This window comes from Empidonax traillii, unplaced genomic scaffold, assembly GCF_003031625.1.
Source record: "Empidonax traillii isolate 1590-97213 ecotype Southwest subspecies unplaced genomic scaffold, ASM303162v1 scaffold519:size850040, whole genome shotgun sequence".
Taxonomy (NCBI): Eukaryota; Metazoa; Chordata; class Aves; order Passeriformes; family Tyrannidae; genus Empidonax; species Empidonax traillii.
In genome coordinates this window covers 667,651-694,997 of record NW_020955712.1, presented here as the reverse complement: position 1 = coordinate 694,997, position 27,347 = coordinate 667,651, and the positions used below count along the sequence as shown (strand labels likewise).

Here is a 27,347-nt window from a genome sequence, read left to right as displayed (position 1 = left end):
CCAGATTCCCACTATCCCATCTAATCTTGCCCTCTGTCACTGGGAAGCCATTCCCTGTGTGCTGCCTCTCCATGCCTTGTCCCCAGTCCCTCTCCAGCTCTCCTGGAGCCCCTTTAGGCCCTGCCAGGGGCTCTCAGGTCTCCCTGGAGCCTTCTCTTCTCCAGGTGAACCCCCCCAGCTCTCCCAGCCTGGCTCCAGAGCAGAGGGTCTCCAGCCCTGGCAGCATCTCCGTGGCCTCCTCTGGGCTCTCTCCAGCAGCTCCCCGTCTCTGCTGTTATTCCCAGGGCAGGAGACAGCTCTACAGGGGGGGTCTCACCCGAGGGCTCGGAGGGGCCCCTCAGCTCCCCCCTCACGCTCGGAGGTTCCCCGCCCGCCCCTCCCGCACTACAACTCCCGTCGTGCCCCGCGGGCGCCCCAGAGCGCGCTCCGCGCACGCGCAGCGGGGCCGCGCCGGCGACGTGGAGGCGGGCGGGGACCGAGAGGGGCCGTGAGGGGACCGAGGGCGGCACCGGCCGAGGGGCCCGGGACTCACCCGGCACCGACCCGGCACCCACCCGGCACCGACGGTAAGCGCGGCCTCCGCGGGTGCACCTGGCAGGCGCCGGCCCCCGGAGGGGCCCCCGAGATTCCTCCCCTCGGTTGTCACGACGCCACCGTCCCCCTCGTGGAGCGGGCCCGTGTCGCGACAGAGGGAGGGATGCGCTTGTGTAACTCGGGCACAGGCGCTGCGGGGAGTAACTCAGTGTCTCCGGCCGGGCTGGGGCATCTCCAGGGATCCTTTACGGGAGACCTAGGGATCTCTCACAGGGTCCCCGGGATGTGCCGGTGTCGCTTTATCCACCCCCCGGGTGCTCCCTGACAGGCACCCAGGGATCCCTTGCAGGTCCCCGGGGTGTGCCTGTGTCCCTTAGGGGTCCAGGGATCCCTCACAAAGTCCCTGGGATGTCCCTGTGTCCCTTAGGGATCCAGGGGATTCCTCACAGATTCCCTGGGATGTACCTTGTGTCCCTTAGGGATCCAGGGTTCCCTCGCAGAGTCCCTGGGATGTGCCTGTGTCCCTTTATCCAGCCCAAAGGTGCTCCCTTGACAGGGCTCCAGGGATCCCTCAGGGTCCCCAGGATGCCCCTGTGTCCCTATAATTATGTGCCCCCAGGACCAGAGTGCTAGAGGTTCATACCCGTATTTCTTCTTTAGTGCTCCTGATGACATTTATTATTCGTGATTAGGTGATAAATGGATGTATTTTCTGTCCTCTTCCTGAGAATCAGAGGGTTTTCTGGTGCTCTGCAGCATCTCAGGTCTGCTGGGTCTCACTCTGCCCTTTGTTTTCACGCTCCTGAAAGACAACATTTTTTGGAAGCGAGGCATAGTTTACTTTAAAACAGAATTTGCGTCTTACCAGGCTTTGTATTACCTTCTAACCCTTCGTGCCAAGCACTGTTTGGTTTTTTTTTTTTTTTTTATAAATTTATTCTTTTTAATCTTCTGTGCCGAGCGCAGGGAGTTCGTGGGGCCGTAATCTGATTTCTCCCCTGGCCTGTGCCGAGGGATAACGTGCTGGGCTGCACCTCTAATCGTTGGAGGTATTTGCAGGAGGAACCAGGCTGTTGATATTCCCTGCACGCATCACCTCTGGGAGTGCAGGGGAGTGGAAAGAGGCTCCCGGGTGGTTGGGCCCAGTTTCCCCATGCAGGGTTGTGTAACCCCCACGTTGTGCCAGTTCCCGGCTGAAAACCATTGAGGCTGCTCCGGTTGGGGTGGCTTGAAAATTATCCTTGCTCCTTGGATTGCCAGGGGCTTGGGAAAGCCTCGTGCTGTCCTCTCTGTGGGCTGTGTTGTCTTTCCACGTCGCTGCTGGATCAGCAGAAGCCCATGGGTGGCCCAGGGAATGATGGACCCAGCTCAGCACTCTCACCTGCCTGGAGCATCCCTTAGATCCTCCTCTTCCAGCCCTGTGCTGGTGTTTTAGTGGCACAGCCTCGAATCCCTGATATTTCCTGCTAAATTCATCAGAAAAGTATTTATAGCAAATTGTTGCTAAACTCAGGTGGCTCTAGTGTTTCCTTCCAGTGCTTTTATCAGATTAATAGGAAGATCCCAAGATCATAGAATCCCAGGATGGTTTGGGAGGGTAGGGACCTTAAGGATAATCTCATTCCGCTCCTGCCATGGGCAGGGACACCTCTCAGGTTGCTCCGAGCCCCATCCAACGTGGCCTTGGACACTTCCAGGGATCCAGGGGCAGCCACAGCTTCTCTGGGCAACCTGTGCCAGGGCCTCCCCACCCTCAAATCCAGAAATTCCTTCCCAATATCCCATCCAACCTTGCCCTCTGACAGTTTTTAACATGCTTTGTTTTTTACACCGTTGAGGTGTTTTTAACATGCTGATGGCTGGCAAAAGTTACTAAAAGCAAGATATCCTGTTTGGTGGCTGATGAGCTGATGTCAGAGTGGCAGATTAAAGATTATAACAGTATTTCTTCAAAAGTGTGTTCTTTAGAGTGGGAAGCCTCTTTCACCTTGTAGTAATCTGACACTCCAGTATAATTTCATTTGCAGGAGATCCTGGAGATGGGTGGTGTAAATCATGATGTGTAATATAATATAAAATTATTGCACATACAAAAGAGATTTGTCCTTCTGCACAACATGCTTTTTTACGCTGTGGATGGATTTCTAGCTGTGAGAAACTTTTAAAGCAGAGACAAACAGCCCTGTTATAAAAATATGCAAAATTCCCAATTCAGGAAGAGTACAGATGCCAAAATAATTGTATAACCTTTGAAATACAGAAACATATACCAATATTGAAACAAACGCAGACTTTCTAATGAATGTCAGAAGACCTGTTTGAAGCTTTAAATGTGGTTGAATTATATTCTTAAAGTATGACTTTGGCCATTAGGTTGTATTTACATCTGGGGGGAAATCTTTGTGTGTAACAATAATCTTAACACTCCTTATATAAAGAAGCTACGTAGTTTATTAAATCATGCTGGGTTTTTCATGATTTGTGTCATATCCAACCCAGCTGTCCATTTTAATTGTGGTGGAAACTGAATGGGTTGATCTAAATTTATTTTTAGGTATGTATATGGAGTATTAAAACAAACAAACAAACAAACAAAGAGGGACAGATTCAAGAAAACATTCCTGTATTGAACAAAATTTCCAACACTGCAGTCCATCACAGGTTGTGAGGGAATTGGTGTAACCTTATGTTTTTGAAGACCATTGCTGTATTTGTGGTGTTAAAAGTCTCCTTTGGGCCACTGGTAGAAGATAAAAACAGCAACATTGGTACTGATGTGCTATGTATTGTTATGCCGAGTCAGGTCTCTTTATGCATATTCTTGATTAGTCTTTTTTTTTTTTTTTTTTTTTTAAATGTTCCGTATCACTTTGATATTCTTGTTAAAAGTTCAATTTTTTGGTCTTGTTTTGTAGTTCAGCACAGCTGTCCTGCAGGCAGGAGGAGGCTCACCGGTGAGGGCAGACACCACGTTTACAGAAATACCTGCCCGCTGCAAAGAGCAGGGGTAGCCTTTTAATTTTCCTTCCTTGAAACTTTTGGAAACTGTGTTATTTACCTGTAACAGTTTTGTAACAGGTGCAGAAAGTTGAGCCTTTTTAGGCAGAAATTGTCAGGTGTGCTTGACCCAGCCTCCCTCCCGTCTAACTGTGCTTACTAATTGGATTAAAGAAATTACTTCTGCATGTACTCCAGAAAACACTGGCTGGGTTTGAGGGCTGACCTTTCCTTGGTGTGTAGGAATGTCTGAATAAGGATAGAGGTAACTTTTTTTTATAATTGCCCCCACACCACCTCTCCACCCCCTCCATCATAGGATGTTTTTTTAAAACTGATGCTGTCATTCTACTCTCAGATTCTTCAGGTTGGTGCAGTAATAATTTCATGAAATGTTATGTAGGAATTATGTCAGAAAAAATGATCTTCATAGTTTTTGTAGCTCTAAATTTTGTTAGCTCCTGATAAAGTTTAGAGGCTTTTATGTTTGACCAGAAGTACCATATTTTATTGTGGGCGTGCAACTGCCAGTATTAAAAATTAACAAAATTGAGGAATCCCTAAAAGGTCTTGTGCATTTTTGTGTCCATGAACTAGGGATGTGTTTTGTTGCATGTGTGGGAATTGGACAAAGAAGTCCCCAGGTGCTATAACTGCTTGTTTACTTTGAAAGGTTAAATGGCAGCTCTCTGAACTTCGTAACAGAAAGGTGTTTGTGGGATTCAGAAAAGCTCCTTCATGAGATTTAAAATGTACCTGCCCCTGACAAAACGTGGTGACTGAGGGGAGAGAGGACAAAACGCTCAGCATAAATTAGTTGTGTCACCTAATGATCGTGTGCTAATGGAAAGGCCGATACTTGGTGGGTGGAAATACAGTAATTTGGGGGTTTAGGTCTTCAAAACAGGGTTATTGTTTGCCACAAGCATACATTTGCTTTATTGGTGTTCAATGCCATCATGTAACATTTTCATATGTTTTAGAGTGGTGTGTATCACAAATTTTTGTCATGAGGCAAAAGGTTGGAATGATATTTCTGTGTCAGGCTTCTTTGGATCTCGTATAACTTTTTAGAAAGAGGTGATTTGAGCAAGGCTGGGTGTTTTTTTTTTGCCTATGAGTCAGTAGTTCCAGTTCAGGACGAGGCTGTCAAGGTGACCAGTGAAGGTGGCCAGTGAAGGTGACTAGTAGTTCATTTGAAGTAAGCTTTTTTGAGATTATTAAACGGGCATCTCCTTATCAAAATTAGTAGATCTGATGATCAAACAGTAGCGGTTTGGATCACCAGCAACCTGGTGGTTAGGGATCGTATGTTACTCTAAAGCATGAATGAAGATGTGTAAAGCTTCTGTGATGGCACTGAGAGAGTAGACCAGCTGTACAGCTCAGTCTCGTGTGCAGAATTCAGGTTTTCATTTTTTCTGCCACCTCCTTTCAGAACACTTCATTGCAACATGACAAACCGTGTAGGGTGAGCTGTCAAAGACAAGAGGTGATTTATAGCATCTCTCGTGGAGCGGTTTGGGCAACCACCACGACATCCGGGCTCGCTCACATCCGATTCCTTCTGCTTGAAATGCTCTGCCTTGCCGTGAAGGTCTTGAAAAATCCCTCCCTTCGTTTGCAAGCAGAGCAACTGTCCCGTAGGTGGGATGTGAAGGGAGCAGATTGTGCTCTTCAGAATTAGGCTTTTATTGACGACTGACTCCCACGAAAACGCTGTGGAAAAGGAACTGGAGCAGAAAGCACAGCATCGTCACTCGTTTTTTTCAGCTGTGTGCCCTCCCTGTGAGGGGCCTTCTCTGCCTGCAGTAAATCTATCAAGATAAATCACTTCTGCTACGTGCAAGACTCCTCAGGCTTCAGTGGAAGCCAGAAGGACCACACTGCTGTCACTGCAGTGCTGCTTTATTCAGGCTCTTGCTGCGGAAGAGGAAGGCACTGGAATGGTCCAGGAGGACCCAAAGGGGTGCTGTTCTTGTTCATCCAGCAGAATAAACAGTGGACAAGTCAGATAATTTATGTTGGGAGCTGCCTAAAGACCTGAAGATGGAGGTTTTTTATTTTCCTTGTACTTAGGGGTTACGGGGATCACTCAGTAATTCTTTGGCATTTCTTACTGCTGTCCAGAAGTGCTTCTGTCCTAAGGTGTTGAGCTTTCAGGGAAGGTACTTTGGTACCTGGTGGGCGGTTAGTGTGCTGTGCTGCTGCAAAGGGAAGTTGAAGGGTTGCAGGTACAGACTTCCAGGCAGTTGCTGTCAAACTTGGTAGTGTGTGAAAAGTTCTGGGTAGAGGAGAAATAGAGAATTACCTAGAGAGCCAAGAAAGATGGTGTTGGCCCCCGAAGTTGCAAAGATAGACCCTGTGATGATCATGTTGTATTTTTCACAAAAGCAGCTTGCCTGTCTGCCACTTCTCACAAAACCTTTCTATTTTTTTCTTTAGGTTTTTTTTTTGGGGTCCTAGTATGTGTCTCAACAGCTGCACTGTGAAAAAGTGGAGGGGGTGGATAAAGAGAATTGGAGAAAGGAATTGTCACCAAATATGGTGTAGAAAAGGGGAGGAAAATGGCACATCAGTGAAAAGTAAAGTGAGCAGAAACAGTCTTTCCTGCGTCAGTCATTAACTTAAAAACAGTAGGAAACTTTTTTAATTGGTCATGAAGAACACATTTATTCCATTCTGAAATCTCCCAGGTAGTTTGGATGTAAGTGACTGGGGTGTCAGAGAAGGTGAATTCCTAACAGTGGTTTGATTGCATTTGACGATTGCCAAGCACTGAGATACAGCTGAAATATTTTGGCTCTTTAACATGCTTTAAAAACAAAGATTATTTCAGTGCTCTTCTCTCTTTTAAAATGGCAAAAACTCCTGAAGTCTAAGGATCATAAAGACCTTTTTTCCCCCCTAAAGATTGCTTTTACAGAAATGAATTGTTATTGCTGTATATTTCTGCATCATTAGTTTTGTTTAGCAAAACCGATTTAATTCGTAAAACCAAAAGTTCTTAAACTTTTGTGCTGCTTGTTGTGTGAAAACTAGTGAATGATTCCTTGGTATGAATGAAATATTTGCATAACTGCCTTTTATCTTTGCAGAAAGATAACATTTCATTTATTTTTTTTCTTTTTTTTTCTTTTTTTTTTCCCCCTGCCTTGATAACATCACCAAAACTTCTCTAAAACAATTGCCCAAGCAGTGCAGGTTCATAAACACTTAATATGCCTGCGTAGCTGCAAAGCTGTCCTTACTGATGGAGGTTTGTCACCCTGTTTTTCAGACAGAGATTAGGAGCTTTGGAGAGACAGCATAACTGTGATTTGAATTACAGGGTCTGCTTACTGTTGCCTTCTTTCCTGGAACAGAGCAGAGGGCAACTACAGGCATTATGTAGGTAAGAGGAACTGTAGATCAGCTCCTGACATCAAATCCTTTGGTTTTACAGTGTCAGTGCTCATTCTGTACAATCCCAGAATGGTTTGTGTTCGAAGGGACCTTAAAGCTCATCCCATTCAACTCCCTGCCATGAGCAAGGACAGCTTCTGTTAGACCGAGTTGCTCCAAGCCCTGTCCAACCTGGCCTTGGACACTTCCAGGGATCCAGGGGCAGCCACAGCTGCTGTGGGCAACCTGAGCCAGGGCCTGCCCACCCTCACAGACAGCAATTCCTTCCCAATATCCCATCTGACCCTGTCCTTAGGCAGTGGGAAGCCACTCCCCCTTGTCCTGTCATAGCAGTTAAGATCTGTGAGCCCTGTTCTGGTTCCTTTGGGTAGGCGTGGTACCCAATCCCAATTTCTGTAGGAAAATTGCTCTATCTAGAGCCTGCAGGTATTCTGTCAGCAATTAATCCATGTGAAGATTCTGATCCTAAGGCACAGTGGAGGACCAGGTGAAATTGTTTCTTTATGCCTATTGTTTTATTTGATACGGGTTTTTTGGGCCCTGGAGTGCTCTGTGGCTGTTTACTGATGGGCAGATAAGATCTCTTAGGTCATGATGATTTTGCAGTTGCTGGGATGTGATGAAATGTGGGACAGGTTTAGCGAAGCCAAGGTGCAGAGGGGTAATTATTTAAGAGTGTTTAAGCAGTACATGCAAGATCTGTCCAGATCATGTGGGACTTAATTTGATCTCCTGTCTTTGGTTTGACTACCCCCCTACCTGCCTTTCGTCCTAGAGATGTTTTGAGATATTTTGTGTGTTGCAGGATGTTTTAGTGGGAATAAAATCCTGTATTAGGGAATAAGCTAGGACAGAACACTGAGACTGTGACAGAAGTAGGTTAGTGAGTTGAAAAAGCTGGTTGGTTGGGAGCAGGAAGTTGAGTATCTTTATAAAGATGGCAAAATAAGCAGGGCTTCTCATTTAGTGCAGTTTTCCCTGCTCTAGTAAAGCAGGTTGAAACACATTAAACAAATATGCACAGACTTCCAGACTGTGCAGCTGCTTTAGGCAATTCACTCTGATCCTGCACAGGAATATACATCTACAAGGTGTAACTTTGGGGTTTTTTAGACTGTTCTTTATCTGTGGATGCACTGTTGGCAAGTTGTGTATGATACTCAGTCCATAAAGCATTTGATCCTTGGGTATAAATATCCTTCCCTGTGAGGGTGGGCAGGCCCTGGCACAGGTTGCCCAGAGAAGCTGTGGCAGCCCCTGGATCCCTGGAAATGTCCAAGGCCAGGTTGGATGGGACTTTGAGCAACCTGGGATAGTGGGAGGTGTCCCTGCCCATGGCAGGGGATAGAATGAGATGAGCTTTAAGGTCCTTTCCCAGCCAAACCAGTCTGTTTCCAGTGAAAGATTATTGTAATATGGATGAGTAGTCGGAATTCAAATATGCCGTGTGGACAGTAAAATTCAAGTATTGGGGCTGAATAATGCATACTGTTAATATAACTTCTGTGTCTTCTGCTGCACGGAATAATGCAGTAGTCCCAAAACTCTGTGGGAAGTTTTATGTTAGGAAAACCCCCACAACTATATATATCATCTGTATTATTCTGCAAACTCAGCCAGACATTCGTGGCAAGCAGAGTTTTGGAAGGGAGAGCTGGCTATACTGGGCACATTAGCAAAATGTCGACATTGGCAGTTAGGTTGTGAGACCAGCAGAATATTTAATCCTGAAAGGAACTGTCATTTCTTGTCTAAAATTATTTAAATGGAAAGTTTAGAGGGCATGACAAGCTTTTTTCCAAGTTCAGTAGTAGACATCTGTGCCTTCAGTTACACTTATGAGCACAGACACAGCAGGTATCCTTTGCTGAACTGCTTTTAACTTTCAGAGGAAAAAAATATATTCTTGCAAATATTGTTAATAATTAATACTAAAATCTTTTAGAAGAAACAGTAAACTCGGGATCTATATCTTCCCTTAGCAGTCTGAGGTTGGAATGAGTCCTGATGTGCAAAACAAACTCCCTTGTGTTGCTCTGGAGCATCTGCTGCTGCATCGTGGAGCCAAGTTCTGGGACTAAACAGATGTTGGGTATAATAGAGCATGACACTTGCAGGCCAGGCTGTGATTCTTTGGGGGTGTAATAACGGTGAGTTAAACTCAATGAGTTGCTCATAAGTTGTGTCTGTATTTCTTTTCTTTTCCTTTATTCCCCCTCCTCCCTTTTTTTTTTTTCTTAAGCAAATAATTAGATTTGCTTTTCAAGGGGAGATTTAACTTTTCTAAATTTTAATGAACTATGCATTTATTTAGTGTATTTCAAGGAAAAAATTATATTTCATTGGTAATTTACTGCTGGGGTAAGGACTGACTTTTCTGGAGTGAAAGAGGGTTTGCTGTGATTTGGTGTTTCTTGGGGCTGTCACACTTCAGCGTGTAAGGAAGCAGACACTGTTCAACCTTGTTTCTTGCAGTGACTTTAGAATCCCCTGGAGCAGCCCTTCTATGCTGCGTGGGCTGTTGTGAAAGTCAAGTCAAAGCAGGAAAGATCATGGATAAATAAATTTTAAATGCTATTAAAAACACACTGTTGTAATTCTGTTCCAAATACTGACCAGCCTTTTATGTTGTATAAAGACTGCATAAGGCAGTTGAACCTCTACTGCCTTAACCAGCATTCAGGCACAGCAATAGCGCCTCTTAGTCAAGAGCAACGTCCGCATTTAAGTGGCTGTGTGTTATATTTGAGTGGTCTTTTCAGCCAAAGGCAGCTGTTTCTGAAAGAAACATTTAGTAGCGTGTTTGAAAATGATTTAAGGTGGTGACTGGCATTTAATTTAGTATTGCATAGTAACATCTGTCTTGGAAATGTATTTGGGATCATGGCTAGCATGTAAGCAGCTAAGTTAAAGCATTGGGGTTAATCTGTTACTGTTGTTAAAATGCCTGGAAATGGAAATGCTGATAATGTTTATTCTAATTGTAATTATTTTTGGACATTTTTGCTGTAGGGTATTCATGAACTCCGAAGGAGGGACTTGTTTCCTGGGTCACCTGATGGCTGGAGTTCCTCAGAAATGTCTTGCTGATTTAAAGCAGGGCCTGTGGCTCTTCAAGTTGTAGGAGCTGAAGGTGCTCAGGCTGCATGGAAAAATCCTTGCAGAGCACCTCAGCAAGCTTTGGGGTACCACGAGGTCCTGGTGGAAGGAGTTAGGAAGGAGTCCACTCTTGTTACACCTGTTCTATGTTGTTTTAAGTGTGGTCATCTACACTAAGTATCAGTAGAACTTCGGAGCAGTGTAGTGAATATCATGTTCTTAGAAGGTGGGGAAAAAAACCTCCTGGGATATAACAAAGAGAGAAAAAGCCGCATGTTTGATTGCTCCCAGATTTGTTGGCTCCCGAATGAGTGGAAGGCAAAGCTTGCCAAGTCCGCTTATCTACAGGCTATCAATCGTGTTCTTTTGACAGATCTCAGTGGCTTGGTATTTATTTCATTTAGAGGAGAAAATAGTCAGCCAGTGCCTTATTTTTCTGTCACTTGGAGGCAGGACTGTGGAGTCGAACACGCCCTCTGCAGTTTGGAAGGAGCCCGCTGGGCATCAGGGCCCGGGAGCTCACAAGGAATTCCAGATAGCAGCTCCCTCGTCCTGTTGCTCGAGGGCGGGGCTGTGGCCACGCAACCGGGCACGTTCTTGGGCGCTGCGATTTGACACTGACTCTGAAAAAAAAAAAAACAAAACCCATGGCAAATATTTTGCTAAGACTTGCAGTTAAAGCACTATTTGTTTTGGATTTGCGTTAACGTGGAATTTAACCTGCTGGGATAGTGCTGGAAATCTGGAAAGCGTGCAGACTCCTTTTCAAGAGTTAGCTTGCAACCTGTTCCCATTGCTCTCATATTTCTGGGAAAGTGGGTTAGAGGGGGGGCTTTTGGGAGCTGCAGCAAGCTGTGAGAGTAGCCTGGGAAACAAAGAATATGGATTTTGGACACTGTCAGTGCTCTGGCGTGGGGAACTCAAGAGTTCCAGGTTAAGGTGGAGGGATTTGAAGGCAGGGCTCCAGCTACCTCTTGGTTCTCTTCTCCCTTAGGTGTTCCTCTTGGAGCAAGTGATCTGCAAAACATGAGCAGACAATGGGAACGTGAAGCAGACACAGACTAGACTTGTCTTTTCTCCAAGAAATAACAGTTTAAATGTAGGGCCTCTAAGTCATTCAAAGGTGCAGGGAAGGGACCTGAGTCAAAATACGGGTCTAGGGACAACAGCCTCGTTGTTGGCTTCTGCAGTAGTTGAACATGTTGGGAATGTGTTCAGATTGGGCAGGGCCTGGAGCAACATGGGACAGTGGAAGGTGTCCCTACCCTTGGCAGGGCATGGAACAAGATGAGCTTTAACGTTCCCTCCAACCCAAACCGTCCTGTGATTCTGTGAAACGAGGGGATGCAGACCTGAGATGCCCATGTACAAGCTCAACCTCGATTCTTTTACAAAGTGATGATCCAGTATTCTCAGATGTTACGCAAATTGGTTTCTCTTCTACTTTATTCTATATCCTTAGTATTCATTGGCATTGTTTCAAAGGTTAGAGTACACTGATTCTGGAGATTTTTTTCTTTGAGGCAGCAAAATTTGTGTTCAGGTTAAGATGCACTCATTCTGTTCTGTGAGTAAGCATTCAACCAAAGTTCTGGAAATCCTCTTGGACTAATTACATTTTATACTCCTTTAATGCTTTCCCACAGAATTCCCTGGCACAAAGTCCCATTTTCACTCCTAGGCTACTCTATATTTCTCCTCCTGCAGGTAGCCCCTGTGACAAAAACAGCTTTTTCAAGCGCTATAGACAGTGTCTTCAGAGGTTTTTTGCTGAGGGAGGTGTGTGTAAGTTTGTAAGGTTATTGCCTCTCCCATTTGGTCGGGTCTGAAGGGAGGTGGTGGAAACCCAACTGTCCCATAAAAACTAGAGTTCCCTGGGTGCATTTTGGCAGAGTTACAGTGGTGGAGTTGTTAAAGGAGAAGAGATACTGAGTCATTGTAAAGGTTTCATCTTTCAATATCCTGTCTTCTGGAGCAGCTGATAGTGACAGTGCTGGAATGGAGGGAAGGAGTATGGAGTGGTGTATTTCCAGACAATAGAGTCCCCTACAAATAAAATTTAGAAAATAATAAACAATGTCCTCATTCTTGTAGTATTTCACCTTTTATTGCTAATTTTATATTCTGCTCTCTGTACTGGTATTTTGTTGTTTCTGAGATATTTGGGTACTGTATGTTTGCTCTAAATCTTGGAGGTAAGTTCTTCAGAGACCTCCATGACGGCTGCAAACATTGCAGCTTTTCCTTGCATGTCTTTGTTCGTTCTTGGTAAGCTTTCCTCATATTTATGCTGTTCTTTATTGATGATAACTTCTGCTAAAATTGTCTTTTCTGGAAATAATTGCTGCTGCAAAGTTGGTGAGTTCTGAGAGAATTAATACTGGAGTGATTCATGAAACAGATCCTGTATCTTTCTGTATCTTTGTCAAGGGAAGAGTTGCTGCTGGGTAGTAGCTTGAATCTTCCAAGGTAGCTGTCCCTGTTCTTGTGTCTTATGCCAGCTCAGGAGTAACTGTTTGGCTTGCACAGTGATATGTTGCACAGCACTTTTATCTTGGTGGGGATGCTCCTTTCTTTTCATATAAACTCCTAAAGCTATCAGTCACAGTTATTTCTTCCCAAAAGACGGAAGATTATTGAATCTGATATCCTGGAAAGATGTAAGATGCTTGGAATCATCCCTGGCACATAGTTGATAGCATCGTGGTGGGGTTTTTTTTCTTTAATTGAGTTGTTTGTAAAGATGAGAAGCTGTGATAAGCAGCATGAAGAACTGAAACCTCATTCTTTGCGCAGATCAAGTACAACACAGCTAGTAATGAAAAAAGAGTTTGGAGTGCCAGCTTCTGCACTGTTCCTTCAAAAAGCAGCTATCAGGGTTTCTGATATTTTTATTTTTCAGCTTTTCCCCTTTGAAGTGGTTGCCCAGGAACAACCATATTGTTTTACAGACATGGTCAGTAGAACATTTCCTTGCTGGATAACAGCACAACAAGAGCTGTGCTTTCTCTGGCAAGGCAAGAGCTTTCAAGGTGTAGATCATTGGTGGCACGCTGCATCTTGACAGAAGCAACCATTTTTTACCTGTGCATATTCAGTTTGAAAATGCATTTCTGAATTGCTTGTCAACATGATATCCCTGTTAAAACTGTGAATTCTTTGCAGTTTCCCCCACTGGCAGCAGTCTTGGTACTGATAAAGCTGTGCTGAGTGTGATTTATTAAAATCCAAGTGAGATGGTCACTGAAATATATAGCACAGAAACTTCTAAGTTCCTTGGATGAAGATGTTATTGTCCTAAGTTTTTGAAAGAAAGTCTTTCTAATGTCTTCTAATGCACCTCATTTCTACATTTCAGTGATTTTTCAAGGGAGTGAACTGAAGCTTTAGTGCTATCTAATTTAGGATCCATATATTCCTTATTTGTACAAAAGACTTAACGTTTCTCTCTTCTTCTTCTTCTTTTTTATTTCCTTAAAGAAATGAACGTTTAGAAGGAGATTTGCCAAATAAAGAAGATGGGAGCAAATAGCAGCAGCATCAGTGAGCTTCCAGAAAACGAGTACTTAAAAAAATTGTCGGGAGCAGAGCCCATCTCCGAGAATGACCCCTTCTGGAATCAGCTGCTGTCTTTCAGCTTCACCACTCCAACAAACAGGTAAGAGGGTGCTGAGGAACTAAGCTTAGGTAATGTATTTATGGAAGGGACAAGTCCAAAAGGAAATGAGTTATTTATTTTTGTTACTATGTATTTTATATCTACATGAAACACAGATATAAAATATTATATTTATTGTATAATTATAATGAGTTTTATATTATGGTAATTATTCCTGTTTTAAGTAGCTTAGGAATAAATGCCTGTGTAAAATAGGCTGTTGTTCCCAAGTTTGGAAGTGTTTTCCACCACCTTTTCCATTCCTGTGTGTTTCTTTCTTCTTCCTGATGGCTATAATTGCTAGTCATTCTCCTGGGAAAGGAGAATAGGATCTGAAATAGGATCTGTAGTGTTGGGGGGAAACTTTTTTCTTTTCCTTGTTGTTTTAGGAAGCTTTCTTTTTCTTTGGTATAACCTCTGGGGTGACTGGACTTGCTGAATATTCCAGCTCTTGATGTTTCCTCTCAACTTACAGTGAATTTTACATCTTCCATGATTTAATTGTAGGTTGGCTGTTGAGTTTCTTAGTCTGTATGGCTTTTTTTCACCTTCTTTTGCATTTTAAGAAGAAGTTTTGCGTGTTGTTTTCATACAGATATTTTCTAAATATCTAAAATTCAAACTTTGAACATCTTTTCACTCCAGCAAGTGGCGTGGATATAAATAGAATTAGTATTTCTGAGAGGATCCATAGCACACCTCCAGAAATGGAGAATGTAAGTCCTTATAACTTCTGTTAACCCACCTCCATTGCTAAATTCCTTGGCCTTTGTGTTGATTATCATTCTGACAAGAACAATCTGATACTACTTAACACCTTTAAGTTTTACTTAAAACTGCTTTTATGGGTTTCAGCAGTGCCCTGATGCTTTTCTATGAATAAGTGAAAGTGCAGACAGCTGGACTGGAAAATGGGTTAAGGTAAATAACTGTGAGGCATTTACTAGGTGCTGTTTTTGTGAAGAGTGAGGAGGAAGAAATGTTTTGGCTTCTGCCTGGAGAGAATAGCCAGAGGTTAGGAAGAAGGTGCAGTGCTGTGGAGGGCTGTAAAGCTTGTGAAGGGTGTTTTGTGTTTGGGAGCGTGTGAGGGAACAATTGTTTTTCCTCTAAGATCCCTGAAGACACAAGAATTATTTGCAGCCTACCCATGACTAAGAAGATGTACTATATTCCAAGTTATATAATACTCTATTGTTTAGGTTTTTTTTAGGGGGAAATAGTTATATATAAAACCCCAGGAATTTCTTTGAGTGGCTCATACACTTTTTCCTCCTCTGTAGAAGTTAAGGAGTTTTTCATACTTGGCTTTGCTATTCACAGAATCAGATCCAGCGCAGAGTAAATTTGCTAAAAAAAACCCAACAAAACCCCACCCAACTCCACAAAGCAAAAACCTAACTAAATGAAAGAAACTGCCCAAGCAGTAAACATAATTAAAAAAACCAATCAACCACCACCACCAACAACAAAATGATCCAAATGCAGGTTGAAAGCTTTAATTAGCTGAACACCAGATGGTGCTCTTGCCCGGCAGCTGGAGGAGAAATATTTTTAGAGACATCTTTTTTTTTTTTTCTGCAGCTTAATAATTGGAGGGAAGCTAAGAAATTTCCCATTAACCTGCACATCTATCTGAGAGAACCATTTGACAAGTGATTTTGGGCAATGTTGGCACCCTCAGCCGTTGTCTGTATCAGATAACCTTGCCCGCAGGAACGGAACAATAGAGGTCAATGTTCATCTCTGAGACTGGTAGCTTGCAAATTGTCAGGTTAACTCTGTTTTTAATGAGGCCTGAGCGTAGGTCATACCTTTGCCAGGAGGAAGGTGCTGGTTTGTGACTTGTGGAAAGGAGTCAGCTGAATGGGACGGAGTTTTAAAGTTTTCCCCCTCTCTTTGTAAAAAGTAACTTTTTCCATTGCAAAGTTAGTGACTGTTCGCAAGCGTTATTGGGAGCCGTGTAAGTGTTGTGGATTGTTTTTGTGGAGGTAATTGGTGATACTCTAGAGTAAAGGATCCTCGAGTTTTTGCAAAGATGGGAGTAATATGATCCCGAGGGAGAAGAGGGTTGTCTTTTCTGGATGCTGCTTTGGACATAATTCTGTTCTACATTCAGCAGTACCACAGAGAAAGAGGGGGAGAAGTACATGAGAAGAGAAGGCAGTAGGAAAATGCATGTTAGTAGGAAAAGCAGTCAACCAAAGCCAAAATATCCAAGAAAAATCAGCAATGTGGGGAAGTTTCTGGGGTGGGGCTGGGGTAGATTTCCTCCTTTCAGCAGCAGGTGCCTGACACATTCACCTCGTTGTCAGGAAACCTTGGCCATAGCAAGGAACCAGTATCTGCAAGGAAGACATCTAAGGGGAATCTGAATCAGCGTAAGTGAAGTTTGTAGGGTTTTTAACACTTTTCCATGCTTGCTCTCTCTAGGGAGGGACGTGTGACTGGTGCTTTGCTTTACAGGAGCCGTTCCAAGTTAGTCCACGTCCTGCTGGTCCCAGGTGCCAAACTGAGCTGGATCTTCTGAGGAACAATGGTCTTTTAATCTTTGAAATCAGAAGCCTAGGGCTTGGTTTGAGAGACTGTCCTTCTGCTCTGAGAAACACAGAGACATGATACTGTATCTTTCAATGGCACTGCTTTCTGTGCTCTGCTGTCCGTCTGCATTTTTGTTTTGCTCTGCTTGTCTTGGCACTTTCGTAGTCTCTTCTTTGCCCTTAGTTTGCTTTTCTCTCTTTCCCCTTTCAATCTGATTGTGTTCTTCCTCTGTTCATCCATTTCTCATCTTCCTGGTTCTCTCCTTGGGTTTCTCTCCCCAGCCCTACCCGACTGCGTATCTTAATCTCTCTTTTTGTGATTCCACACGGAGTTCTTTAGCGTTGCTCATTTCCTCAGCCATGCCTTCTTTACTGGGTTTATTTTTTTAGTCCTGTTAACTTGTTGATCTGTTTCTGTGAAGAACACAAGGTAGTTTTCTGTGGGGAATAAAGTTTGCCAAATACCGGTGCTGCTGACTGCAAAGTTACTGTGTCTCTGTCAGCAGCACTGATGCAAGATGCTCTTGCCCTTTCACTATCTCTTCCAGTGTTTATCTGGTTCTGTTGTGGGTTTAATCAGAAACTCATCTGTCTGAAAAATAACACAGCTGAAAAAAAAGTGTTTATTTTTTTCAGCCAGATTAATTCCCTAGAGTGATTCATAGCTTGGCACCACAAAACAATTCTGGCACAGCGAGGGATTGATTTTTTGGGGGGGCACAGCAGACTGTTGGGCTAAAAGGTGGGATTGCTTAAAACTGCTGTGCCATCCAAAAATGAATGGGAAAGCACGTGGTCAAAGCAGAGCTGGCTGCTAGGAGTGTAACATTCTGCTTTTCTGGGCTGTTTGTTCTTCCTCTCATAATGTTAATTTTCTTAATAATTAGGCAAGTATTAGGGGGAAATATTATGTGTAACTAATTCTGGACTGTGTATTCACAACCCCTGATTCTGAATCAGCTGTCAGTAATCAGAAATGAGCTGAGGGTGAATCCCTGTGACTCCCCTGCCATGAGTGATAGAAACAGCCAGAGTCAGTCTCTGACAGAGTCAGCTGTTTGCAGGTAAGGGAGGCTACTGGGGCCTTTCACACTCTAGGAGTGGTAGGAGATAAGTGGTATGTACATAAGTGATAGTAAAAGGGAAAGTTACCAGCAGTTTAGTTTTAGGTTGCCTCATGCTTTTTGCTGTAAAAGGTGTATTGTGATATCGTCAGACAGAAGTTTCTGCTGAGAAATTTCTGGTTTCAGCCGTTAGGAAGTACTTGGTGCTCCAATTTCACACTCCTGCATGTTCTTTTTTTTTTTCCCTTCGTGGGTCCTTATTTGTCGCACAGAGTGGACTCCTGGGAGCTGAATTAAAATTGTATAAAACCTCTTAAATCTGCCACTTCTACATTTCGAGTGGCTGACTTATCAATACGAATAATGCTTGGATATTGGAAAAACAAAATACAGCCTTTCTGGATGACTTTTTTAGTTACTGTTACAGTGAGGAGCTGTGAAGTTTACTTTGGAGCCTTAGCTCTCAGTCTAGGCAGACCTCGTGTTTGTCTGGCTCTCCTGCGAGTTGCTACCAAGAATGCAGCCTCCTCCTTAGCAGTGGTATTAGTTACAATTATTTTCTGATGGAAAACTTAAAAGTTAACTAAAGCAGAACTTGCTGAAAATCGTGTGCCTAATATTTACTGTTCAGCTTTGTTCCTTCCCTGGAGTTATTAATGAGTTGCTGGTTCAAGAATAGTGTGCATGGGCCTTTAGTGGAAAGACATAAAAATGAGCAGCTTTTATGTTGCCTTAACGTGGTACATTTTTAAAGTGGTACAATAAATCATATGCAGCCTTATGTTCTTTGATGTCTTTCCTCCAACTAGTTCATTAAAATCAGCATTCCCACAGTATGAATTTACTAAATGGGCTGGTTCTTCTGTTTTGTATTCAATGGCAAATAAAAAAGGCCTTACAATGAGGAAAAATAGTCAGGAAAGCTGCTCCTTTGGGTTTTTTTTCTGCCTCCTTTTTTAGAGAGGGTGGCTGTCTGCTTTGGTTTGGGTCTTTTTCTTACCGTACCAAGGGCAGGTGTCCTGGTGTGGGTATGTTTGTAATTACAGTTTGTTCCCAGAATGTTTCCTCTTTAACACTTTAACAGAAGTCACTGCCACTTTGAAACCTCTCGTAGGGTGATGCTGTTAAAATAAAAAGGGGATAAGACCACGTTCTTCAAAGTTGACTGCTGTCAGGAAGCAACTTTCAGTCAATGAAAACTATGACGTTTTTTTGACTGGCAGGCTGCTCCGCTTACCATTCTTTCCCACCTCCACCGAGGAGATGTTTCTTACAGAAAACTCACTCCCCGATGAAGAAACTCCCTGTACTCTGATCAGCAGCTACAAAGTGATTAAGTCCCAACAAATTAACGACTGTCCTTGGTTTCTCTTTACTTCCACCACTGATGGGTGGTGGCTGGAGTCACACAGAAGCTGCCCTTGTATAGGTGGGTTTGTAGTGACAATTGGTGTGCAAAATATACTCTTACTGCTTGGTGTTGGGATGTTACAGACAGTAATCACTGCCGCTGTGAAACCTCTCCTAATTTTACACCTTTAAAATTAAACAAGATAAACCCATTTTCTTTAAAGAAGTCTGTGCTTTCAAGGGAGCAAATTTTGGTATTATTAATTTTAGTTTTGCTGAAGTCTGTGGACTTAGACCCTCTACATAAAAAAAGGCAAATGAAATAATTTATTTCTTTTATGAAGTACTTTGAAAATGCTGGCCATCAGATCACAGGACGAGGCAGGAACTCCTGTGAAGCCTGGAATTTTTTTCCTAAAGTGTGTGGGAAGCAATTCTGCACCTCACATATTTGCTTGGATCTAAGTGGGCCAGTCAGGCCAGTGTGGTTAAAAATATTTTGATTAAATCCTCAGTGTTTCCCCCCCCCTGTGCTCACAGGCTGTTTGAATCCCCACACCAGGTGGTACCTTTTGCTCATTCCTTGGAAAACTGTAGAACTGGTAAACATGTAAATATGTACAGCTTTCTCAAAATGAGGTAGCTTAGTTCAGGTAGTGCCAGTTTAAATACATAATTACAAGACCAAACTCACCCAGGTCATTGTGATCATGGTGTTAAAGATCCATGGATGGAAACTGGTGTTTCATGTCATAGAATCCCAGAGTGGTTTAGGTTGGAAAATGTGTGGGGTTTTTCGTTTGCTTTTCTGAAAGGCTGTGTTTTCCTGGATCCTCCCATTGATACTTTGTTACAATTAAATATATTATGTCAGGGTAGTGACTTAAATGCATTTTAAATTTAGTCTCAAATTGCCATATTACTCCCAAATATTCGCCTAAAACTGTGGAATTGTTTAGGTTGGAAAAACCCTCCAAGGCCATCAAGTCCAACAGTTCCCCAGCACTGCCAAGGCCACCACTCACCCACGTCCCCAAGTGCCACATCCACAGGGCTTATAAATCCCTCCAGGGATGGGGACTCCAACACTGCCCTGGGCAGCTGTGCCAGGGATGGACAACCCTTTCCATGAAGGAATTTTCCCAATATCCAGCCTAAAACTCCCCTGGCAAAGCTTGAGGCTGTTCCCTCTCCTCCTGTTCCTTGTTTCCTGGGAGCAGAGCTCAACCCCCACCAACTCCCCCCTCCTGTCAGGGAGTTGCAGAGCCAGAAGGTCCCCCCTGAGCCTCCTTTTCTCCAGGATGAGCCCCCCCAGCTCCCTCAGCCCCTCCTGCTGCTCCAGACCCTTCCCAGCTCCTTTCCCTTCCCTGCACACAAAATGTCTATATACATGTATTTGACAACAAGGCAGTCCATATTTATCAGGTGAGGGATTTTAGAGAAAATTGGATCTTTTATTTTTGATCAGTGACGTGAAGGAGCTTCGCTCTGTGCTGGCTCTTGTTAGTGCTGAAATACAGCTTGAATATTTAGCACCAGTGCTGCTCTGTGGGTTAATGAAAAGACAAATGTTTTAGTGTCGGGTTTCCATTCTTACATTAATTCATTAGCCAGATGTCATCTCCACAGGGACTGTGGAGCAGAGTCAGTACCTCAGTTGCTTGTAGCATTTCTTTTGTGCCACCTTATGACTCTTAGCTCTGGCATTTTCTACTTACGTGTTACTGTAATTTACCTTCCGTCTCTTCGCTGCACAAAAAGATACCCAGTCTCTCACTCCTCCGTGTCTCTCACTCCTCTTTCCTGCCCAAGCAAAGGAAAGGAAGGCACTGCTAAGCTTGGCCCCAGGTACCTGGGAATGAGCTGCTGTTTTCGTGCTCCCCCCATACTCTCTCCATGAATCCGTCTGTGGGGATATAACAGCATTAATACTTCCGCTGAGTGCAAGAACACCATTTCAGGGGTGTGTCAGTGTGTGTGTGTGTGTGTTGGGGTGGTGTTTCTGCTGAAATTCCTCCTCACTGGGTGTTCCTGAAGAGTGAACTGAAATTTTGCAGGTGGTGTTGCCTAGCCTTGAGTGTGGCAAAATTCGGTTTTGTGTTCTTGTTGTATGAGTAAGAGCGAGCGGGCTGTTTGTAGTTTTTAAGCGTTGCGCTTTATTTCGGTAGGAAAAAGAATGACTCGAGTGTTAAAAGCTTTGCTGAAGATCTGAAGACCTTGCTTGGTTTTTCACTGGTTTTGATCCTGGCAACTAGCAGAAATTAGGCAACTCTGTGGAATTTGTTTTGAGGATTTTGTGTGGGTTTTAATAACTCAAAGGGAAGAAAAAAATCTGTAAGAACAGTATACTTTGAACTCTCAACTGCTTAGAAATGAGGGGAAAATGAACCATAATTCAAAGCTGCATGTTTGCATTTATGGTTTAAATCCTGAAGCAATTACAATAACCACTCAGACTGTGTCCCCAGGATCTTTGGATGGTGGGAGGTGGGTCATGTTGTGTTAGATGATGATTATTCAGTACCTAAGAATTCTCTACTGAGTTGGTGTCCTATGCAATATTCACCCTCCCTGCTCTTAGGAAGGAATAAATCCTGATGACAAGCAGCCAGATGGGCAAATTTAGAAGTTTGTTGTGTTTTTTTTTTTTTTTTTAAAGTGCAAGGTCACACAGACCTAGAAAACTGTGTTGTCATGGACCTGTTGTGTGTAGTTGCTGGTGGCATGTTCTTGCTCAATACCATTTGTTTTTAATTACTCCGCATGTTTTTAGTGCTGAAACAGGAGACCACCTTCGAGACCGAGTCCGTTGTTTTTAAAGTATATATCAAAGTGTAAGTTTGTTCTTTCTGAATCTTACGTTTCAAAGCAATCCATAAGAGAGGAATGAGTGCTGGTATCTGATATCAGGGCAAGCCCATCTGCATAAAGTTGTCTTAGGATATTCAGCTGTAGGTGAAGAGCTGTCTCAGCTGTCAGCTCACTGCACAGCAAATTACTCTGGTAATACAGGGAAATTTGCAGCCATCTTAAAACTTAGTTTGTTTGATGTCTCCATCTTGAATCGTTTCCTATTGAAGGGTTTTTGAAATAATTCTTCTGGCTGCCGTTCCTGCCAACGTCTTCTAGTCCTCGGGAGTCTGGTCACAGCTCAAACTCCACAGCTTGCAAGAAGCACATCTCCACAGGGTTTTTGGCAGTGGAGCTGGAGTAGGTGCTTCCCACACAGCACCACTGATAATCTTAGGTTGATTGTATTACCATCTAAATTCAAAAGCAGAAAGAAGGAGGGCTGTTTTCCCCACCACTGCCTGTTAGGTTTCTGGCAGAGCTGTAGGCGGCTGCTGAGATGGGGTTGAGCAGGTGGGACAGAGAGTTAGTCTCTGGTGGTTTTGTATAAATCATATTACTCTTCAGAACACTTAATACTTAGGAAGGAACAGTGACTTTGGCACTCTAATTATGGCACTCTTAAGTTTTGCTGTATTTTTGTGTGACAGCAGTGCTGCCACAGAGGCCGCACCACCAACCTTCACAGGCTCAGCACTGTTCAGGTGTCATTGCTTGGCTACTCTCCTGTTTGCTCTGAGGATGGTGGTTGTCATACCTCTCATTACGAGGATGTGGCTGCATGAGCTCTGAAATTGTTCAGCCCGTGTTACACACTGTTGGTTCAGTCCGTGGAGGGGCTGTGCATTCTCCTCCAAAGCTCCGAGCAGTAGGACCTGAGGTGATAGGACAAGGGATGATGGTTTTAAACTAGGAGAGGGTAGATTCAGAATAGACAGAAGGGAGAAATTTTATCGATGAGGGTGGTGGAACAGGGTGCCCTTTAGTTACTGAGACACCTTCGTGTTGCTCATAGTGCAGCATTGGACACAATATCTGGTTATTCATCTTGTTTTCCCATCTGTTGAGGATGTTTTTGAGGATCACTTACCCGTCGCTGGTAGATTCGTAGTGTTGCAAGTATGTGTTTGACGCAGATGGTGTTTACTTTCCGTGGTTGTTGGCTGGTTTTGCTTTACTGCTTTATTGTTCTTTTTGGATGATGGTTTTCTGAGGCATATCAACAGGCAATTAATGAAGTTACAGAAAAAATCGGTGTTTCTGATGTGATTCTTGCAGTAGTATAACATTAATTAAAGGAAACGCTTAGCTCGAGGTTAAGTGTCGGATTAAGGTTTCTTTAATTCATGCTTTAGAAATATGTAATTTCAAATGAAATTTCTTGTAAAAAAAAAGTCAAGTTGACTCTGTAGGCTGTTCTGCATGTGTTTTGAGTGGTGCTGAACTAAGCATGACGGCACTGGGGCCACAAAGGTAGTGGTAGTACAAATGATCACGGAATTACTTAGATTGGAAAAGGGCTCGAAGGTCATCTAGTCCAGCACTGCCAAGGCCACCACTAACCCACGTCCCCAGGGTGCCACATCCACATGGCTTTTAAATCCCTCCAGGGACAGGGATTCCAACACTGCCCTGGGCAGCTGTGCCAGGGCTGGACAACCCTTTCCATGAAGAAATTTTCCTTGAATATCCAACGTGAACCTCCCCGGGCACAGCTTGAGGCCGTTTCCTCTTGTCTTGTCACTTGTAACTGGGGAGGAGAGACATTTCGCTTCAAGAGTTCACTTTTGAGTGTTAGTTTCCTGCTTTGTATTTGCTGTACTTCAGATTCATGTTGCAGTGCCTGGTATTAGGATGGCCAAGCACTGGAATGGGTTGCCCAGAAAGCTTGTGGAGATACTCCAAAGCCACCTGGATACAGTCCTGGGCAGCTGGCTCTAAGGAGCCCTGCTTGAGCAGGGAGGTTGGACAAGCTGACCTCTGCCAGCTAATGGATTGCTAAAATTAAATGCTTCATGGAAGTATTTTATGACTGTTTTGTAGTGCATTTTCACTTCCAGTGCAGGACCCAACTGCTTGTATAACTGTTTTTCTTTTCTTTCTTCCGTAGCGCTGACTTAAAGCTCTTGGAAGAAGCCACAATCTCAGTCTGCAAGTCTTTAGGTGAGAAATTGTGACATATTTTTTCCATGTGCTTTTCCAGAAGAATTAAGAAACAGCACCCCTGTGCACATTTGTGTCTTCGGTGTTCTGCTTGTATGTGTTCCACCAGTAAGATTAAAGCAGCGTGAAGATTGCGTTTATGTATATCCCAAACCTTTAGAAATTTCCACCACGAGCTGTTTAACAGAATGAGATGCCTGAAAGGTTTAAAACAAAGAATTCCACCCCTGCTAGCTCTTCTTCCCTCTGCCCTCTAAGCTGATCAGTAAGGGGAAGGGATCAGAGGATGGAAGGAAGGAACGATATAAATGTGATCAATGGTGTTTCAAGAAGGGAAAAGGTAGTTGTGAAAACCTGCCCGGGTTTCTGGCAGTTTCTGACATCTTGTGATGTAGACAAGTCTTAGGAAGCAGTGTGAGTATCCCACCTTTGGGCTCTTTTAAATCTTTTGAAAGGATGAATAGCATTTAGAGAACAATTATGCAAGTGGTAAGTCATGTGCTGGAGAATCTTAAAAGAGCAACACCTGTACAGCCAAACAGGCATACTGTGCTTTATGTAGAAATATATAAGACATTGAGATCTGTGGTTTTTTCTATGTGTTGTTTGAATGAAATGGTGTCAACTTAGACGTGCTATGTAATTGTATCTTATTTTTCCTTATCTAGTTGAGAAGAATCCTCGGACAGGAAACCTTGGGTCTTTGATTAAAGTCTTTCTTTCTAGAACCAAAGAACTAAAAATTTCAGCAGAATGTCAGAAGTAAGTCCATGGAGAAAAATCTTGCGTGCCGTTTAAATTTTTTCAATGTTCCTTTTGAATTTTTTACTTTACTAATTACCATTTACTAATTACCATGGCTCACAGACCAAACCTTGGAATTCTCTAAAATTGTTGTTTAAAGCAGAACAAGTGTCCAGTACTTTTCCAAACACAGAAGATTAGGTACAGTAGTAGATAGGTTGCTGATGGAAAAGACATATTTGTGTTTAAGATGAACACATTTGTGTACAAATGGTGTAAGTTAGGATTACAACTGTTTTAGAGCTGTTAAAAAATCACCTGAACTTTTTAGCTCAAGCTTAATGAACAAGCCAGTATTTTATCTTGGAAACGCTTAAAATATATAAATAATAGAAGCGTATATAAATGTATATTTATAAATATATGTATAAATACGTATCAAGATATTGCTTTCAGGTCATGTCATGCGGCTGCCACTGGTTTTGCTTGCCCCTTTCAGCAGCAGGAAAGAGCTCCAGGAGGTTTCCTGTGCAGCACTTGTGGGGCTTTTGCAGGAGTCTTTCCGTAGTTGCTCCCCGACACCCACAGATATAAATGTCCCACTCTCATCAGATCTGAGGCTGCAAAAAGGAAAACTTCCCTTTTGGTGCCCCCTTGCTCCCAGGACTGCCATCAGTTTTTTTTTTTTGCTTGTATCTGGAGAAAGAAGTTATTCCTGCCTGGAGAGCTCCTGCTGCTTTAATCCAAAGATACCTTGAAAGTGGTAGTTGACTCTGTGCTGTTGCATGGGCTTCCAAGCAGTTACTTACTGGGACTCAAGAAAATATAACAAAGCTATATTCCCCTTGCATTCATAAAACCTGGCAAATACTTGTGTGAGTTGCACAGGAAAGCTGCATGGTGCTTATGAAGTCCACAAATGCCTATGGTTACCTGAGGGCTGTTTGACTGGGAGAAGGGATAAGGTTCATGGAACCAGAGAAGCTTTCAGGTCTCAGATCTGTTGGAACTTTTCCAGTGTCTGGGTGCCTCGAGTCCACAGTGTCTAGAAACCTTCAGATGTTTGCTGAACCATCAAAGAGTAATGCCTCTGTCAGCTCTGGTGTTTGTAACTATAAATGTCATTGGGAATAAGGTTGTATTTTCTGCACTACTTTTAAATACATTTCCATTGTGTTTTCAGCTTTCAATTGAACTCCCTGCTTGAGCAGTTTGGATTTTCTTTGCTTCAGCTCCAGGGGCTTTGTCTACTGTGGCATTTATTTTCTTGCGGTTTTTTGATGTATGTTTGCTGGTGAAGCATTACTGATTCTTGTTTGTTTCTGCTTCTTTTCTAGCCACCTCTTTATCTGGCAGGCTCACAATGCACTGTTCATTATTTGCTGTCTGCTGAAGGTATTCATCAGTCGAATGTCAGAAGAGGAGCTCCAGCTTCATCTTACTTACGAAGAGAAAGCAGGACCAGGACCAAGCTCATATGGTAGGTGCACAGGAGTGCTACTGAAACAAACATCCCATGAGAAAGTAAAATGTCCTCATGTTTGTGGGTGCAGCACTTAGGGAAATTGTTTAGTGCTGGACTTGGTTGAGTCAGGTTAATGGTTGGACTCATCTGCCTTTGACCCTTTAGGGTCTAATTAATACTATGATTCTGTGTTTTGTTTAGACTAAGAATCTCAAGCTTTGCTTTAAAACTAGGAATTAAGTACTAGAGAGATAGGTTTAGATTAATTTGGCAACTTTTAAACAGTTGTTCAGAAGTGATCTGTAGACCTACTTGAGCTTTAGTCGTTTTCACACATTTTGAAAGGTGCTAGTGGTCCTCTTCAGAGGAACAGAACAGAGCTGGCCTGAAGCTGATTGTATACTACTGTTGGAACAGCGATATTGAAATTTAGTGCTTCTTTTCACATATTTTTCATAAACCAACAGCGGCTATAGAGTAGAATTGATGCCGTTTTTAGGAGTCTAGTGAGGGAAGGTTAACAGTACCGTGGTTAGACTCGATCCATTGAGAAGGCAACTGCTGGGCAGGAGCTTACACTCTTGAACAAGAAAAGTCAAAGAATTTAGGCAGAATGTTCTAAAACGGGTGCATCTCCAGGAAATGGGGCCTGTATGACACAAGATGGAAGATGGCAAGGAAGACGCTCAAGTAATCCAGCTATTATTTTCCTGTTCTTTCTTTTTGAGTAAGAATAATGCCAATGCATTCAAAATCAGCTATTACAGCGAAAAGACAGTGTTAACGCTCTCTGCCCCAAATCTTTGTGTAGCTTTGTATCAAGATGCTCTGCTTACAGAGTTGCAAAGCGCGTGATGGGTAATGCTGGCATGGGAGCCTTGGTTCCCTTTGCTTTGTTGTGAGTCACGGAATCACGCAGGTTGGAAAAGCCCTCTATGGTCGTCGAGTCCAGCTGCTAACCCAGCACTGCCAGGGCCAAGCCCAGGCACTGTTCAGTTTGCAAATGCATGTTGCTTACCCCCATAAAGGCAAAAACATCTCAGAATGCTGATACCATGTGAGTGGATTGTGGGAGGACAACCAGAAGCATCTCACTGTGAGTTTCCCGCAAGGGGGATGCGCGTTGAGGACCCCGAATCGCTGCTTGCTCATCGAGCAGTGAAAACTGCTCATTAAAGTCTGTTCAACTCCTTGGCGCCTGCCACTGCTCTGGGGAAATCAGAATTCTGGTGCCAAAAGATTAAGTGCTACATGTTGAAATGGTTTTAATGTATTTCAACTGTGGTGAGTGATATCCAGGAGTGAAGTCAGCTCTCTGACGCGTTAGGAAGGAAAACCTGCTTGCAATACGCTATCCCTGCAGACTGCCTATGGGTTAGTTCCTGGACTGAGAAAATGGCCCACCTCTTGCTGCAGTGTACAGCATAACCCAGTGGGATGGGTGGAAAAGCTGATACTTTTGTTAGCTTGGAGCCCTGTGA

At 43.4% G+C, this 27,347-nt stretch overlaps 1 protein-coding gene across 4 annotated transcripts in view; it reads left to right on the top strand.

Moving 5' to 3' along the window:
- The first annotated feature begins 471 nt into the window (after positions 1 to 471).
- The window catches only part of DYM (dymeclin), a 206,929-nt gene continuing 180,053 nt past the window's right edge, over positions 472 to 27,347 (top strand). For 3 of the 4 annotated variants that reach the window (XM_027896874.1, XM_027896871.1, XM_027896873.1), the window contains exons 1-5: positions 485 to 566; positions 13,516 to 13,693; positions 23,605 to 23,657; positions 24,326 to 24,419; positions 25,739 to 25,881. In XM_027896874.1, coding sequence (XP_027752675.1) covers positions 13,554 to 13,693; positions 23,605 to 23,657; positions 24,326 to 24,419; positions 25,739 to 25,881 — 430 coding nt within the window. In that variant the 5' untranslated portion in view covers positions 485 to 566; positions 13,516 to 13,553. Of the gene's footprint in view, positions 586 to 13,515; positions 13,694 to 23,604; positions 23,658 to 24,325; positions 24,420 to 25,738; positions 25,882 to 27,347 lie in introns of all 4 variants that reach the window. The other variant, XM_027896872.1, reaches the window with a different exon arrangement.